Genomic DNA, 17,324 nt, shown 5'->3' with positions numbered 1-17,324 from the left:
CACATACTCACACTTCAGTGCGTAGTGGGATGGCAGCAAGGAAAGTGCTTAAGAAAGCTTCACTCTAGGAAGCATCTGGAACGCTCACCTACGCTGGAAAGTAACTATTCAGAAACTGACTTTAAATCAAATGGAGAGTTGCTGTGTTCATGTCACTGAAGTTGTTATGCTGACTGACTGGTGTCACCAAGCACAACCGTACAGTGGCTGATAATACACAAACCCAGGGGTGGGGACAATCAGCACACACAGAACACAACTAGAGACACAGAGGGGACACAGGAAGAGAACATGTCTTTCAACTGTAGCATTCTACAAGACTACAAATTCTATAGAATAAGCTTCCTTCTCCAGAGCTCTCTGGCGATAAACGGACACTTTTCTGCAGAGATGGATAGCTTCTGTGTGGTTCTGCCTAGAGGGAGGTGGTGGAGTAATTGCCCATTCACTAGTTCCTTCCTTCCTTCCTTCCTTCCTTCCTTCCTTCCTTCCTTCCTTCCTTCCTTCCTTCCTTCCTGCCTGCCTGCCTGCCTGCCTGCCTGCCTGCCTCCCTGCCTGCCTGCCTCACTCACTCCCTCACTCCCTCACTCCCTCACTCCCTCACTCACTCCTTCCTTCCTTCCTCCCTCACTCTTCATTCATTCATTCATTCATTCATTCATTCATTCATTCATTCATTCTTTCCTTCGCTCAACTACTGTTGCATGTGTCGAGCATTATGTTAGCTACTTGGAGAACAGACAACTCTAATGAGTTCCTTGTGCTCAGAGCGTACGTTTAGTAGAGGAGACGTGAGTACAGTCAGTGATCAGCGCTGCAATCAAAAGACTCCCCAGATGCTGTGGGACCCCAGAGAAAGCGACAGCCACTCTGCACTGGAGGACACAGGGCAGACAGGAAGGCTGTGCGGCAATCTTTCTCTGACTTAATAATCCTATGTTTCTTTCTATTTTAAGAAATATAGTTACATTATTTTCAGTATATAGATAAGATTTATGGAGAGTAATGAAACAATACAGAGTGGGCAAAAGTAGGGTTACAGTTTTGAGTACACAAAATACAGTTTATTCCTGTATTATTATTTATTAATTATTATATTATTTTCCAGACAAGCAACTGTAACCCTACTTTTGCCCACCCTGTATATGCATAGCTAAGACGGGTAGAGATAAATATATCTGTAAGATGTATGGGCAATAATAAAACAGATTCATTAAAATTCGAACTCACAACTCTAATGATAAAGTATGTTGTACGTCTCTTGGAGGCACTACCTGGCTTATGTAATCCCAGACAATACACGCTTAGCTGTAATCACTAACAAACAATAAATCAAGGACAAGTAACAGAAGGTCAGCTTGGTGCCTGTGCCAATATCCCCTTAAAATCCTAGTTGTTGAGCACCCTGAGGGACTGCTACCAGGCCCACGAAACAGTCTGGCTCCCCAGGGGTAGGGCTCACCAAGTCTTTTCTCTCTTATTCCTCAAAAACAGGTTGGTGGCTCCTCAAAAGGCTAAGTGTAGAATTTCCATGTGATCCAGCAATTCCGGTCCTAGGAACACACCCAAAAGAACTGAAAGCAAGAGACTCAACCACCAAAGTTCAAAGCAGCACATTCAGAACAGCCAAAAGGTAGAAGCAAACCAAGTGTCCATAAGCAGATGATAAATGAAATGTTCCACTGATGGGTGTGCCCTTCAAGTCCCCTGAACGGGCCCAAGAAGAGGAGGCCTCTGCCTGGTCAAGGAGGCTGCTCCCTGATTCTCCTGAGGGTCTGCTCTCCCGAGGTGCAGAACTGTGGGTGAGGACAATGAGAGCAGCTCCCTCCCATCTCTGCATCACGCTGGGACCCGTGGCAGCACTACTCACAAAAGCAGACCCTTTAGCTTCTCCTGCTTCCACATCCCCAATGCGCCTCTCAAAAGTCAACACCCAAACCAGTCAAACACACATAAGCAAGGGTGCCAACCAAGTCCACTACCCTCTCCACAGAAATAACTTAATCCATGAGCAAGGCCTTCCCATTCGTAAACATCTGGAGACATCTCAGACTCTACAAATGATGGACAAGAAGCCTCAGAGAGGTGGCTCAACCTCATGAATTAACTCATCTGCATGCAGGGCAGTGGGGACCTCACAACTGCGCTGAGAGCCATTAGTGGGGAGATATCGGCACCATCCACGTTCTACCTCACACGTGGCATCGTCAGCGTCGGTCTCTGATACACCTTGTTTTATTGTCTTCACGGTGCTTATTCCCAACCCACCCCCTTGTGACCTATTTCATTGTCTCTCCACCTGTGGAATGTAAACTCCATCAGTGCGAGGACCTTCACCGCTATATTCCTAGACTATGAGATAGGGCCTGACACATAATAAACACAGTATTCAGTAAACATTTCCTGGATGAAGAATACTTATTATTTTTTGAGTATTTACCATATGCCAGCCAATGTTCTTAATACTGCACGTGCAGTAATTAATTTAATGCTCAAAATGATCCTATGATGTAGGGAGTATCATTATCTACGTTTTATAGTTGAGGAAACTGAGGCACAGAGAGCTTAACTAGCAAACTCAAGATCATACAGCAAGTAAGTAATTGTTCTGGTATCTATGGCTGCTTCACAAACCACCCCAAGTGCAATGGCTTTAAACAACAATGTCCTCTTCTTCCTTAGGGATCTGTGGGTTCACAGGTCTCATCTGAGTGCTTCTTGCTTGAATTGTCTCCTGTAATGACTATCATTTATCAGCTGGGGCTTAAGTAGTCTGAAGGCCTAATGGGCTGGTGGCCCCTCACCTGGGAAGAAGGGATCAGCGGGAGGCTGCCTGAGCGTCCTGTCTCTCTCTGTGGCTAGCCTGGCTTCCTCGCAGCACGCAGCAGCTTCCCGCACACTGCATGTACTACGCGCTAGCCCCAGAAACCATGTGCTGTCACTTCTGCCCCATTCTATGTCTCACAGGGCCAGCCCAGATTCAATGTTTGTAGCAAAAAAAAAAAAAAAAAAAAGACCTGAATGCCAGGCAGTGCAGGAATTGGGGTGTCGTCTTTGGAGATTCACCACCACAAAAGTGGAGCTGGTAATCGAACTCGGGCAGTCTGGCTCCAGAAACTATATACTCTCACCCACTAAGTCACGGGGTATCTCTATTGGGAATAAATGAATAAATTCACTACTTAATTGGTATAACTACAGGGTGATATGGGGCTCCAAAGATGAATTAACGATACAGATGAGTTAAATTCCATGTTTAAACAGAAAAGTATTTGCAGTTTTAACTGACAATCCTTCCTCTGCTTCTAAACATACCTGTTTCGAAACTTAGGGGCACTCTCAGTTGGTGCTAGAGTGGGAGGTGGCTGGCTGAGGGACCCGGCTCAACGAGAGCTGGGAGGGTTGGAAGCACTTCTGTGGACAAAGTCTTGTGAAATCACATTTTAAATGAAGAGGGACGTGGTGAGCAGGAATGGGTATTTCTGTGGGAACTAGCCATGCCCTAAAGTGATTGCCATCCAGCTTGAAAGGTGTTGGCTTGTGGAGAAGTTCTACACAAAGACCATACTTTTATGCCTTATTATAGTGCTGGAAGAGAGGTAAAAAATCATCACTGGCACCATTTATTGAGTCCTTGCTCGCCCACACGCTGTGCCAAGGACCTTTCACCTACTACTGCCTTCAGTCCTCACACCACCCTCACACGGCAGGTCTGACCAGGACACCAACTTCAGAAAGTTCTGGAAACTGCACCATATTCCTAGTAAATGTCAGTATGAGTCTCCAGTGCCCACTGTTGTCCTAGCCACTGAGTAATGCCACAGGTGCAACCCTCCATGTGAACCCTGTCACCCCTGTGTCATTGTTATCATTTCTGGGCCATCTCCATGACTAGTGAGGGCCTCCTCCCCTCCTCCGGCCCTGTCCGGGGAAGTGGTTTTCCAACCATCACAGACTCTGTGCCCAGCCCAGCACCTAATTGCTGGGCGGTACTTCAAACACAGTTTTAATGAGTTAATAAATTATGATTTCTTCAAAGGTCACCTGTGGCCCAGCTCTTTTAGGTTTGTGTCTAGTGATGGGACCCTATCAATTCATTCCTGGGAGCATTAGCAGCAACAGAACCACCACTGGCTTCCCTGCACCTCCTGTCAACTGGCCGGGAAGAGCCCGTGGCTGACTCACCATTCTCTCCCATCCACATGTCAGGAAACACAGCTCTGTTGTATGTCATGCTCAGGAGTGTCCTGGGGGTGAGGTGCTGATTTAGTGGCAGGGCTTGTGGGGCTTTAATTCCAACTCTGTTTACTTTTAGATGTTTATATCAGTTTTCCAGAGACTTGCCACACTGATCCTTATTATCTTACAAACACCGTATCTGAAGAAAACGCTTCTATTCTCCCAAGTTCCTGGCCTAAGAAATTTCAGTGTTGCCACTGCTGATAAAGCGGCTAAGTTACGAGGTGCGACTGTGCGCTGAAGGTAGTGATTACTTTCTCCATCGGATGGAGGGCCAATAATCCCAACAAAAACCTCTGGGTGCAAGGAACATGGGCAGCACCCACCCACAGGAACACTTCCCTAACTCTAGGCAGGACAATGTGGAAAAATTAGAGGAATCTTGGAATTAGGGGCCCTGTAAAGTCTTCGCTGGTCTCCAGCTTAAAGCAACCGACCAACGAGACCACTCTTTTTATACTGTCAGTGCCTGATAAACTTTTAAGGAATCTGTGATTTCATGGGACACTTCAAATTTGCCCATAATTTCACATCACAACTTGAAATCTTTAGGTGGCAAGGGAAGTGAAAGTAAAAATCAGTTTTTTAAATAATACATTCTGAAAAGTCCTTTCTGGGTCTCTTACTCTATGAAATGCCTTCTTAGTGTGTGTAACGGAGGGTTTTAAATGTGTTATCTTTGTGCTCCATTATTATAGTGATGTTCCAGGAAGGAATGACTTTTGGTCATTAATATATTAAAGAGAACCTCTTTCAGAAAAAATAAATACCCAGTGAAGACTCCATTTTTCTGTTTTCTCAATTTCTTCTCTATTATTAAGCCCTTTCTAAGGCAACTGCCTGAGCTTCACACTAAAGACACAAACAGTACAAATAAGCACATTCATAAAATACCAGGTTTTCAATCAACAAAAACACATTTGATTTCCATGTGCAAGAGCAAAGAAAAACAAACAAAACAAGCAGCAGGAGCCTCTAACAGCAAGGGGGAAACGAAACAAATTTAGGAAAAACTGGACTGAGGCCCCTGTGGGAAAATGTCACCTACTTGCTCATTTGTCTGGGACTTAAATTGCCCCTGCTTCCCAGAAGGCTAAGGCAGCAAGGAAATGCTTTAATTCTTCCCCTGTCTTACCACTGAAACCTACCTGGGAAGTTTGTCAAAAGAATCACAAAGTCTCTGATTTATACTCTATTAATTGAAAGACAAAACAAAAGAACCCAGCTATAGTGCTCTTATCCTACTAACACAGACCTCAAGCCTGAGTATGCAGACTTTCTGTTAGTTATTCTCATCTTTACAAGGAATCTGACATAAATTATATTAACTCAAGCACTGGGCTAAATTAGTATTCTGACAGTTGACCTAACTGAGCCGAGTCCAACAATGTCTAAGTACATTTTTTAAAAAACCAGTTAAGATTGGAATTTAGCCCGGCCGGGCATGGCTCAGCGGTTGAGTGTCGACCTAGGATCCAGGCAATAGGGGTTCGATTCCCGTTCAGGGCACATGCCCAGGTTGCGGGCTTGATCCCCAGTCAGGGTTGTGCAGGAGGCAGCCGAACAATGACTGTCTCATCACCGATGTTTCTATCTCTCTCTCCCTCTCCCTTCCTCTCTCTGAAATCAATAAAGATATATTTAAAAAAAAAAAATTGGAATTTATGTATCTGTATAATTCTAAATCCTACGTGTAGTTTAAAGCCAGGAAATATGTGTTTAAGGCCAAAATTCCATTCCCTATCTCTCCTGCTATGGTTATGCCAGGCAAATAATAGCCACAGTAATTTTAGAATCCCTTGCCATCCCCTGAGGTACAATTGACTTAAATATTGAGTTCCTGTATAAATTCACTATTTGTTTTCTCAAATTATATACCTCGCAATGATCTTACTAGAACATCACTGTATGTTTCAATTTGTATACAACCCCATGCCCCACCGCTAATGAATTTCTTCTCATGAAGCTATATGAAGGTTACTATGAAGACATAAATCCCATCATACTCTTAATCTATTATTTCTATAAACTAAATAGAAATGTCATTTAAATGTAATTAGGCTTTTTGGAACATGGATTTAGTATGATGACTCTAACACACATTAGTAACAAAATTACTCCCAAGGCAATGGTATATAACTGTTTATTAGGCATGTTTGGAAATATTGAGGAATGCACTGGAAATAGCTCTGATATCAAACAAAGGGCAGAGAAATAATTTCTCAAGTCTTAGCCACAGTAATTTTAGAATCCCTTGCCATCCCCTGAGGTACAATTGACTTAAATATTGAGTTCCTGTATAAATTCACTATTTGTTTTCTCAAATTATATACCTCGCAATGATCTTACTAGAACATCACTGTATGTTTCAATTTGTAGAGAAGTACAGATGTAAAATGGGTCATAACATCTTTCACTATTTGCATGAGGCAACAAATACTTTCATCTTAATCTAAGAACTTTAATAATTTAAATAAATGTAAGACTTTATTTCAAATTGTCAATATTTAAAACTACTTACAGTGCATGGTAATTATTTACACACATAACTACCACTGATTCTCTCGTCTACTTCTTGCCAGATTATAAACTCCCTGAGGACAGAAACTATGCCTTGCCTTTTTACCCCTTGGGTCCAACCCAATGCTAAGTATATAGTAGGTACTCAGTAAGAATTGAATGAATGTTTATTTATTTGCCAAATAAGTGCATAATAGTGCATTTGTATCACCTAGCCAGAAATTTTGTGCTAGTCTTTTCATACCATCTGCAAGCATGACAATATTAGGCAAGACACAAGTTCTTTAGATCTCAGTTTCCCCACTTGTGAAATGGGCATACTAATATGTATCCGACGGACCTCACAAAATTGAATGCAAATGAACTAAAATGATATATTTGAAGTGTGGACCCTGAGAAAGAAGATATTGCACCTACTAAAAGGGTCCTCAGTGGCTAGCTGGGCTCAAAAGAAAACAAAAAACAAGCAAACAAAAAACAGAGCCTAGCAACCATTTCTACAGAGACCTCTCATGCAGACCGCACTTCAGGGAAAAGCACATACTGAACTAAACTGCCTACCTGCCTGTCAGCTGAGCCAGGCCTTATAAAGGAGTTCTTGGAATCCTATTTCAACCAACAGGACTGAGGCTTTACCCATCCAATCACAGCTGTGCAGATATAGCCCCCCCCCCATCAGCATCTTCACTATCAAGCAGAGCAGCTCCATTCTGACCAATCAGGGCCAGTCAAACTGCAAGGACCTGAAGTCCTTATTTGCAAGAGAACAGACTAATCAGACACCAGGAGCCAGGACTTTTGTCTTTATAAGTCAGCTCCCCTCTGGCTCTGAGAGACCACTTTCCTTTTCCACTGAAGACTGTCTTTCCCACGCGGGAGCTGAAACACTGAAGATTCAACACAGGAGCAGAGTGGAGGGCAGAGCAGGGCAGCAGGGCAGGGGCTGGATGGGACCTGACCTGACAGAACGGGGACAGAGCAGAACTGTCTAGCTGAAGAGGGTCCTGGCCCCAGGGCGGCCTCATAGCCCTGCTGTTTTCACAGCGGTGCTGTATCACAGTGGAGCTGTTTTGCACTGAATAGTTTCCTCCTTCACCACACCCCAAACTGGGGATTCCCACTGGCATTGACCTGGTATCAAAACCATCGGTAGACAGAAGGTATGCTAAAAGCCATAATAATTATTTTAGATCCAGGATCTATATAGTGATTAGTACATTTAATTCCAGCTGAATAGGAAAAAAAAAAAAAAGGTATCAAAATGATAGCACACGCATTACCTGGGAAATCCAAAGATCTACATGTGATAATTTATGCTTTCTTTTTTCTTTTTTTCATCTGTGTGAACTAGCTAAATAAGGAAAAATTTGCCACGTACTTTCAGCTTAAATGGGACCGATTCTATTCACTGTGGTAATTCTCCTGCCATTTCTGGCAAAGGTCTGTGACTTTCTGACCCTCCTACATTATTTACTTCAGAATTAAAAGACCTCAATAAATATCAAATTTTAAACTGTTCAAATGTTTGCTGATTTTTCCCAAGCTCTATTTGTGCAGAAAATAGTAGCTGGATCCTTCAATAATTGGCTAATTTCGGTACCTGAAAAATTATTTTGAAATAAAAAGATGTAAGTAATAAATACCGTATAATTTTAATAATGACTTGTAACAATAGGACCATATACATGGATTATCTCATTTTAAAACTGTTTTGTAAATTATGCCCAGCTTTAAATCCAAGAACAAAATCGTTTTCATCAACCTCTGCATACTAATTGCTGTTTCTGTTGGATAGTAACAGCAACTGCCTAACACATTCAGATGTGACATTTAGTTTTAACTTCTGGAACCAATTAAAAAAAATTTTGATTTTGAGAGAGGGAGGAAGGGAGAGTGAAAGGGGGAGAGAGGGGGAGAGGGAGAGGGGGAGGGGGAGGGGGAGAGGGGGAGGGGGGAGGGGGGAGAGAGAGAGAAACATTGATGTGAGAGAGATACATCAATCGGTTGCTTCCCATACACACCATGGCTGGGGATTGAACCTGCAACTCGGGTGTGTGCCCTGACCCAGAATCAAATTGGCCACTTTCTAGGGCACAGGAGGACTCTCCAACCACCTGAGCCACACTGGCCAGGGTTCGGAATCAATTTTAAATAACAATTCCTACATACCTATTGGAGGGAGTTCACAGAGGTTCTAGGCTTCAAGTTTCCTCTAACTTGCGTAGGTGTTATAAACAAAGGCCAGTTCAGTCCACTCAATGGGCCACACTATATATAGCCCAAGTCAAACAAGGTATTATTTTGCTCCCAATACCTATTTTTCTCTATTAAAAAATTGGGTCAAATCATCAATATGAATCTCTAATTCTACTATGGGACTGTAAAATGCAAAAGTTATGGATGAGAAGACCAAGGAATAGAAGTATTGGTCATTTGCCACGTTTTCAATAAATTTATAATGAAATCATTAATGGAATGGTGATTTTTTAAAAAACAACAACAATTTACTGTCATAGAATTCTAGAGGCTGAAAGTCCAGGATCAAGATGCAATCAGGGCTGGCTGGGCTCTGCTGAGACCGTCCTTCCTGACTTACAGATGGCTTTCTTCTGTGCTCCTGCCCTCCTGGTGTTTCTTCCTCTTCTTATAAGGACAACAGTCCTATTGCATTAGGACCCCAACCTTATGACCTAATTTAATCTTAATTACCTCCTTAAAGACCCCATCTCCAAATGCAGTCTCATGGAAGTTAGAGCTTCAACATATGGATTTTGGGGGGAAATAATTCAGTCCAAAACACAAGGATTTTAAAAAATATAAACAAAATACTATTATCACACCTAAAAATAGCAACAATAATCTCTTAATATCAAATATTCAAAGTTCAAGTTTCCCCAATTGTCATATTTTGACATAATAGCTTCAAAATTTTTATCTTTATTGATAATAGATGGGAGCACCTTGTTTTTATCCTTAAAAATCCATTAGTAAGTATGCACTTATTAAATACTTACTATGTACTCAGCAGTCTTCTAAGCACAATGAGGAGCTGAGTGCCTACGCAGGGAAAGTATAAGCAATGAGGTCAAGTAGGTTGGATGTGGCCATATTGCAAAGATATTAAAACTCACAGCAGAGGAGTATTAACTTGATTCGGTTGGAAATGGATAGCCTTTGAAAATTTTTGAGCTTTGAGGTAGCAAGATGAACTTCAGTTTTTCCAGTGAATGACCCCATGACTGTGGTAATTTCCTTGTGCAGGGGCACCTATGGAGCCAAGAAGGCAACCCGTTGGGCTTTATCTCACTTCCCACCAACACATCATCACAGGCAGCCCCCCATGCTCATATCCCCTTTGTACTCTTCTGTGCGTGTCCTGCACCTAACACGGTGCCTGGTGGGCTCTTTGTAAATGGACCTTGCCTATGTAGCAGTTCACTACATCACACTGGCCGTGTTCTTGTTGACAATGACCCACTGTCCCTGACTTCCTCTAGGGGTCTCAGCATTCTCCTGCTGTCTCCTGCACAGGGTGCACACAGTCTTGTTCCTTTGGACATGTGTACTCAGCAGGAGGACCACTGTAGTAGACGGGTCCAGATGTTTATATGCCAAAGCTTGGGAGTTTCATTTCTTGTTGCAGGGCTGGGTATAGCTTAAGTTATTGCTTCTCATCTTAAATCAACTGGGGTGACTTTTGCCTCAACCCAATCCTATTGTCCTTGCAAGCTGCTCAGAAGAAGACCAGATACCATTTTTTAAAGGATTATACATACCTTAGCTGTTAAATCATACTTAAATCCTGCCCATATCAGTGGACTAGGTATTTTATGCAGACGCCCTAAGGTTATAGTCCCAAAAATCAACCAGAAACTAAGAAACCCTCAACCCCATCATAGATTGCAAAATATTTAATGATTTCCTAACCCTCAAATTATCTGATTTAATCTTGGATTTTTGAGGACATACTCAGCAATATTAATGAGTAAAACCTAAGACTACATGAGGTCACCAACAGTTAGTGGCCAGAAAAATAAAGCTAACTCAGGAGGCTTGATTCCAGTCACAGCTCCAACAACTATGCAGAAGCATTAGCTTCCCCATTTGCAAAGCAGAAGTACAACTCAGCAGCAGAGAACGTCTTCACCCTAAACATATCCTTACATGACTAGACGTTAACTTCAAAAATTCCCTAGAACAGCACTGTCCAAAGGACATTTTTGTGATGATGGAAATATTTATATTATATATTAATATGGGGTGGCTATTACCCACATGAAATGTGGCTTATGTGACTGAGGAACTGGATTTTTAATTTTTTACTTTAACTTTAAATTTAAATAGCCAATGTAGATAGTATATTACACAGTACAGCAGTCTAAGAAATCACTATGAAAGTTTTAAAGTAATATATATTAAGGACAAATCAAAATTTCCATTATACTTCTAAACCAGAAAGTACAACACAACTAGCCAGAAAGTTTGGGTGTGAAAACTACCATTCATCTTTCTCAAAGCATACAGAAGCTAAAACCACTTTCCCCAAGCCTCGAGGCTTCTGGTGAAACAGAGTTTAACAAAAACAATTTGTTGGGACACACCTCCACTCTGGAAGAATCGAATGGGAGGCTGGTGAATGGTGAGAGGCAGGGTATTTCTTTCTAGTTACAGGAACTCGAGTTTGAGGGCTCCACTGAGGCCCTTCCGTCTTGAGGGGTCTCTGTGGTATTTTACTGAAAGTGATAATGAACAGCGGGCACTCTGTCCTTGGTTTACTGATGCAGGAGCAGGAAGATAAAGGACCGGGTCTACCAGCTTTGGGAATGGCTGTAACAAGGACAAGCCAGAGCAGCTGCCCAGCGAGTGTCCACAGCCTGGCACATCGGGCCTCTTGGCTGGTGCCACAGAGGCATTGGGAACTGCTGTGACAACCGCTGTAGGCAGAAGACTCCATGTTTGTCCATCTCCTTTGTTGCCACCCTTGTCCACTCCGCCACCTTCTTGCTCAAACCACATTAGCTTCCTAGTTGGTCTCCCTGCTCCCATTCTTAACCCCCACAACTCACTGCAGCAGGAACAAGCTTTTAAAATCAGGTACAGTGGTAGCCCCACCCCCACCCCCCACCCATGGTTTCACTTTCCATGGCTTGTTGTTACCTGCCGTAAACTGTGGTCCAAAAAAATTAAATGGAAAATCCTAGAAACAAGCATTCATAAATTTTAAATTGCTTGCCTTTCTGAGTAGCATGATGAAATCTCACTCCATCCACTCATGCCATGAGTCTCCCCGTTGTCCAGCATAACCACGCTGTACATACAGTACTACAGCAAGATATTTTAGAGAGACCACATTCACATAACTTCTATTACAATAAATTGTTATAACTGTTCTATTTTATTATTAGTTATTGTTGTTAATCCCTTACTGTGCTTAATTTATAAATTAAACTTTGTCATAGGCATGTAGGTACGCACAGGAGAAAAGATAGTACATACAGGATTCGGTACTATTCAGGCATCCACTAGGGGTCTTTGAACATAACCGCCTCAGATAAGGGGGGACTACGCTGTAATCTCACTCCATTTAAGATTCTCCCGTGGATTCCTGCTCAAAACAAAATTCAAACTCCTCACCATGGCCTACAGGGTTCTGCTCACCTTTTAAAATTCTCCTCACATTGTCCCCCTTGCTCATTCTGTTCCTGCCACAGTGACCTGGCTGTTCTTTTGACAAACCAAGCTTCTTTGCACCTCAAGTCCTTTGCACTTGCTAGTCTCTCTACCTAACATGCTCCTCCACAGACTTTCCCACGGCCAGCTCCTCACTTAAATGTCACCTCCTCAGAATAGCCTTCCCAGACAATCCCATCTAAACCAGCACTGGGGCCACTCTCTATCCCACCACCATGTAGTGGGTGCATGCCTCTGAAACTTTCTTGAGGTATATTTTCCAAATTATGAAACTCACCCACTTCAATGGTTTTTAGTATGTCAAGTTGTACAACCATCTCTGTAAGTTTTAAAACATTTCCATCTTCTCAATACAATCCCTCCTGACCATTAATTGTTAATGCCCGTAACTATCCTCTGCCCTAGGCAGCCACTAACCTACTTTTCTATTTCTGCAGATTTTCCTTGTCTGAGCAGTTCATGTAAATGGAATTATACAATATCCCACCACTTTTCATTTTAAATATATTTTTATTGTGATAAAATATACATAAAACTTAAACATTTTAGCCATTTTTAAGTGTACTGTGTAACCATCACCAACATCCTTTGCCAGAACTTTTTCACCTTTCCAAACTGAAACTCTGTCCCCATCAAATAAATACTAACTCCCATTCCTGTCCCCCTAGCCCCTGGCAACCACCCTTCTACTTTCTGTCTTTATGACTGACTACTCTAGGTGCTCCATATTAGTGGACTCCTACAATATTTATTGTTTTGTGACTAGCTTATTTCACTTAGCATAATGTCTTCATCCATGTTGTAGCAAGTGTCAGGATTTCCTTACTTTTAAGGCTGAATAATGTTCTTTGTATGTCTGTACCATATTTTATCTATTCATCTGTGGAAAAATACTTGGATTACTTCCACCTTTTAGCTGTTGTGAATAATGGTCTGATGAACATGGACATAGAAATATCTGTTCCAGTTGCTGCTTTCCCTTCCTGTGGGAATATACCCATAAATGGAAATGCTAAATAATATGGGAATTCTACGTTGAATTTCATGAGAAATAGCCATACTGTGTTCGCAGTTGTACCATTTTACATTCTTACCAGCAATGCAGAAGGGTTCCAATTTCTCTTTACTTTTGCCAACACTCGTTATTTTCTGTATCTTTGTGTTTTTCATAGTAGCTGTCTTAATGGCTGTGAAATAATATCTAATCTCTTTTTATAATGCATGTATCAATACTTGATTTTCTTATTTACTTGTTTTTTTAAACATCAATTGCCTATCTCCCAAAACTAGATGCAAGGTGGCAAGGAGCTAGGCTGCCTTGTTTGCTGCCATAACCCCAACAGCACCCAGCACTCAACACACATTTGTTGGATGGATGGATGGATGGATGGATGGATGGATGGATGGATGAATGATCTTAGGGCTACCAGCTTTAGGGCTACTACAGTTCTGCCTTCATCTCCCCTACAATCTACAGGAGCTGGGGAGCACCCTTCTGCTACTCTGAGAAACCAGAGGACCATGAAGATTTTTACAAACAAATTAGTGCTATTCCTTTTGAAACACAAAGAAATAAAGATGTTGTCACACTGAGACCTTGAGAGCACCCGGGGCTTTTGTGAACATTCTGCTGAGGCTGTAATTAAAACCGAGAAGGAGTGCTGGGCTCCTCTGGAAGTTCTTGATAGCTACTCATATGCAAACATAGAAGAGGCAGCCCCTTGAGAGAGAATAAACTCAACTGGCTGAGTTAAAACTATAAAGCTTTTAACTAGAAAAGCAAATTGTGCAGTCATTTCTTCTGCATTAACTATGCTTTCTAAAGACTTTTTTCTTTCCCAAAAAAGGCTGGCATTTGTTTCTCAATTTCATGCCACAAATAAATATGTCAGAGACTGCCTGTCATCTGCTGTTTTCCTTTCTTTCCATAGTGACAGAAGACCTGAGTTTCTCAGCTCCTTTGCTGCTACACGTGGCCATGTAACTAAGAACCAGCCAATGAAATGTGAGCGGTGAGTTGCATGTAATTCTGCACAGCGCCCTTAAAGGGAGGACGTATGCCTTTCTTCTCTTGCTTTCAGTTGGCTGCAACATGAACCTGAAAGCTGGGACTTGAGCAGTAATCCTGGACGACGGGGTGGCATGCGGAACAGGAGGTGGGCAAGACCCTGGTTGCCAATGATGGTGAAGCTGCCGCACTACTCCAGCAACAATGAGGCTAACAAAAACACCCTTACTGAGCACTTATTATACTCCAGGTACCGAGCCAGAGGGCTGTACATGCACTATCTCATTTTATCTTCCCAGCAGTCCTGAGGTTTAAAGGAGGTAAGTCCTGGTCACACAGCCTATGAGTGATAGAACAATAATTTGAATCTAGGGACTTCTGACTGCTAAGCCCACATGCCTTACACGGCATCCAATGGAGCATCCCTCATACTCCCTCTGCCCCCATGTGGAAGAATGAGGCAGCAGGCGCACCCCATTTACCAAAAGAACATTCACCGAACCTCCCACCCCCAGTCAAAGTCTGATGCCACAGCAACAATGTCCCCTAATGCCCCAAACAAGTGGCCAGTTGTGAATTCCTCCTAGTTAGTTGTGTGATGCCCCTCAGGCATTACATTTCTTGGATCATTTTTACCTTATGGCCATTTGGAACGCAACTATAATATGAAAACTAGGTTATTGTTATGTTTTTTTCAGAGCCTAATTTCACATTTACGCTAATATCAATATTTCAAAGCTATTTTCTATGATTTATGCTCTCCTGGCCCCATGTGCTGCAATAACATAATGGAATGTGTACTAGTTCATCAGACAGTTGGTATCTGATAGGAGGGCATCAATACATCTTAGAGCCGTGGCTTATATTATGGCTGTCAAATGATCTTGGTGGGAAAGCCTTGATGCAAAACAGGTTTCACTTTACATAAAGCTGGACTTTCCAAATATTTGATCAAGTCATTTTATATAATTGTTCTAGGCTTCAGCTTCCCTGTCTATAAAATGGGGATAGTAATGTTAGTTTCTTAAGAGTGATTTGGAGCATTCAGTGAAATTATGCTTGTTAATTACTTGGCACAGTGCCTGGCACACAGTAAGTGCTCAATAAGAGGTCGCTACTTTTAATAGTCATAATCTAGTGGCACAATCCGAACAAACGAAGGTCTCAGTGAACCAATGTGTTCAATTACGAACTTCCCAGCAACTGAAGAATGAAGAAGAAAACAGTCACTACTATGCTGACTGGAAAGATGACTCAATCTAGCTGATTCTAAATCCAGACATTCCATTATTCCACTCCACTCCACTCCATTCTATTTATTAAATGTTTTTATTGATTTCAGAGAGAGGAAGGGAGAGGGAAACACCAGTGTTGAGAGAGTCACTGATCAACTGCCTTCTGCACGCCCCCTACTGGGGATCGAGCCCACAACCCGGGCATATGCCCTGACCCGGAATTGAACTGCGATCCCCTGATCATAGCTTGATGCTCAACAACGGAGGCAAGCGGGCCAGGCCATTTTATAAAAGCTGGGCGGCTCTAAATCTTACCTTGATTTAGCATAATCTACGTCGTTACTAACCAGCATGGACATTTTAGTCTTTGTTTGGTATTTAGTCCCCCGGGTTATTATCATTCTCATTTTTTTTTTTGCTAATTTATATAGTTATTTAATATTCAACGTTATTTTGTATTAGTTTCAGGTGTACAGCATAGAGGTTAGACAATCATATGCTTTACAAAGTGCTCCCCCAATATTTCCAGTACCCACCTGGCACCATCCATAGTTCTTACAATATCACTGACTGTGTTCCCTGTGCTGTCTTTCCATCCCCGTGACTGCTCTGTAGCTGCCAATCTGAACCACTTAACCCCTCGCCCTTTTCACCCAGACCCCCAAGAGCCCTCCCCTCTGGCAACCATCAGTTTGTTCTCCCTATCTATGAGTTCTGTTTCTCTTGTGTTTGTTTATATTGTTCTTTAGACTCCACATATAAGTGAAATCTATTCTTATTGTCTTCAGTGGCCCTTTCAAGTCAGAAACATTCACTGGGATTTTTTCCATTTTCTCCCCTCCCCGTTCTTTTTGGGAGTGGTGTAGTCAGGGGGAGCACTGCCTTTGCTCTTTGTTCCCCACGGGGAGACATTTATGCACAGCACAGGCAACAAAATAGCTCCTAAGAATCACTACCACAGACTTTGACTGAAAGCAGCCTTAATTTTTAATCCATGAAACTCAATTCAGTCAGGCTGGGTTTTCAGAAACACATCTGCTTTAAGGATTTATTCTTTCAAGCTTCATCTTGTGCCCTTTCCAACTGCTAATGCCGGATACCGCTAGTTCTATTAATAAAAGTCTCCGAAATAGCAGAGGTAAATCCAACATTTCACTATCAGGTGTTTGCCCCTAACCCAAATCTTGCCCTCCAAGAAAAAGAGGAGCGGTCTTCCATTGTTTCTAATGCCCACTTCGAGGAAAATACCCTTTTAAAATATGCTTACTGTGATTTTCCAAGTGCATTTGCTATTCGGAGGGTACACTCCAGGAAAACCTTCGCTGCCAATAAATCCAGACTCTCCAGTGAGAACACCGCCGCAAGTGAAAACAGGTCTGGGAAATAAAAGGAAACCAACTTCAACATGCCGGCCTCAGAAGGGTGCGGGCGGTCACACGGACGCAGGTAACAGGGGAGCAGGCGCCCCACGCGCCCCGGGCGCGGGGCGGCCGGCTCCGCCCGAGCAAGCGCGCGGCCCGCCGCCACCTGTCTCCCTCCCGGGGCCGGCCCAGCGCCCCACGAGGGAACACGGCCCGCGGAGAACTCGGGGAGGCGGCGAGAGGCGAGAGCGGGCTGCGCGACGCGCACGG

General features: G+C 42.7%; 1 protein-coding gene across 1 annotated transcript in view; it reads right to left on the bottom strand.

Moving 5' to 3' along the window:
* The window catches only part of PCOLCE2 (procollagen C-endopeptidase enhancer 2), a 64,496-nt gene that overhangs the window by 46,461 nt on the left and 711 nt on the right, over window positions 1–17,324 (bottom strand). The window contains exon 2 of the mRNA XM_081137960.1: window positions 16,961–17,069. Within this exon, the coding sequence (XP_080994086.1) occupies window positions 16,961–17,069 (109 nt within the window). The remainder of the gene's footprint in view (window positions 1–16,960; window positions 17,070–17,324) is intronic.

This window comes from Miniopterus schreibersii (assembly GCF_964146895.1).
Source record: "Miniopterus schreibersii genome assembly, chromosome: 5".
NCBI classification, from domain to species: Eukaryota; Metazoa; Chordata; class Mammalia; order Chiroptera; family Miniopteridae; genus Miniopterus; species Miniopterus schreibersii.
Note: the sequence above shows the minus strand (reverse complement) of the source record. Positions and strands in the feature narration are given on the sequence as shown.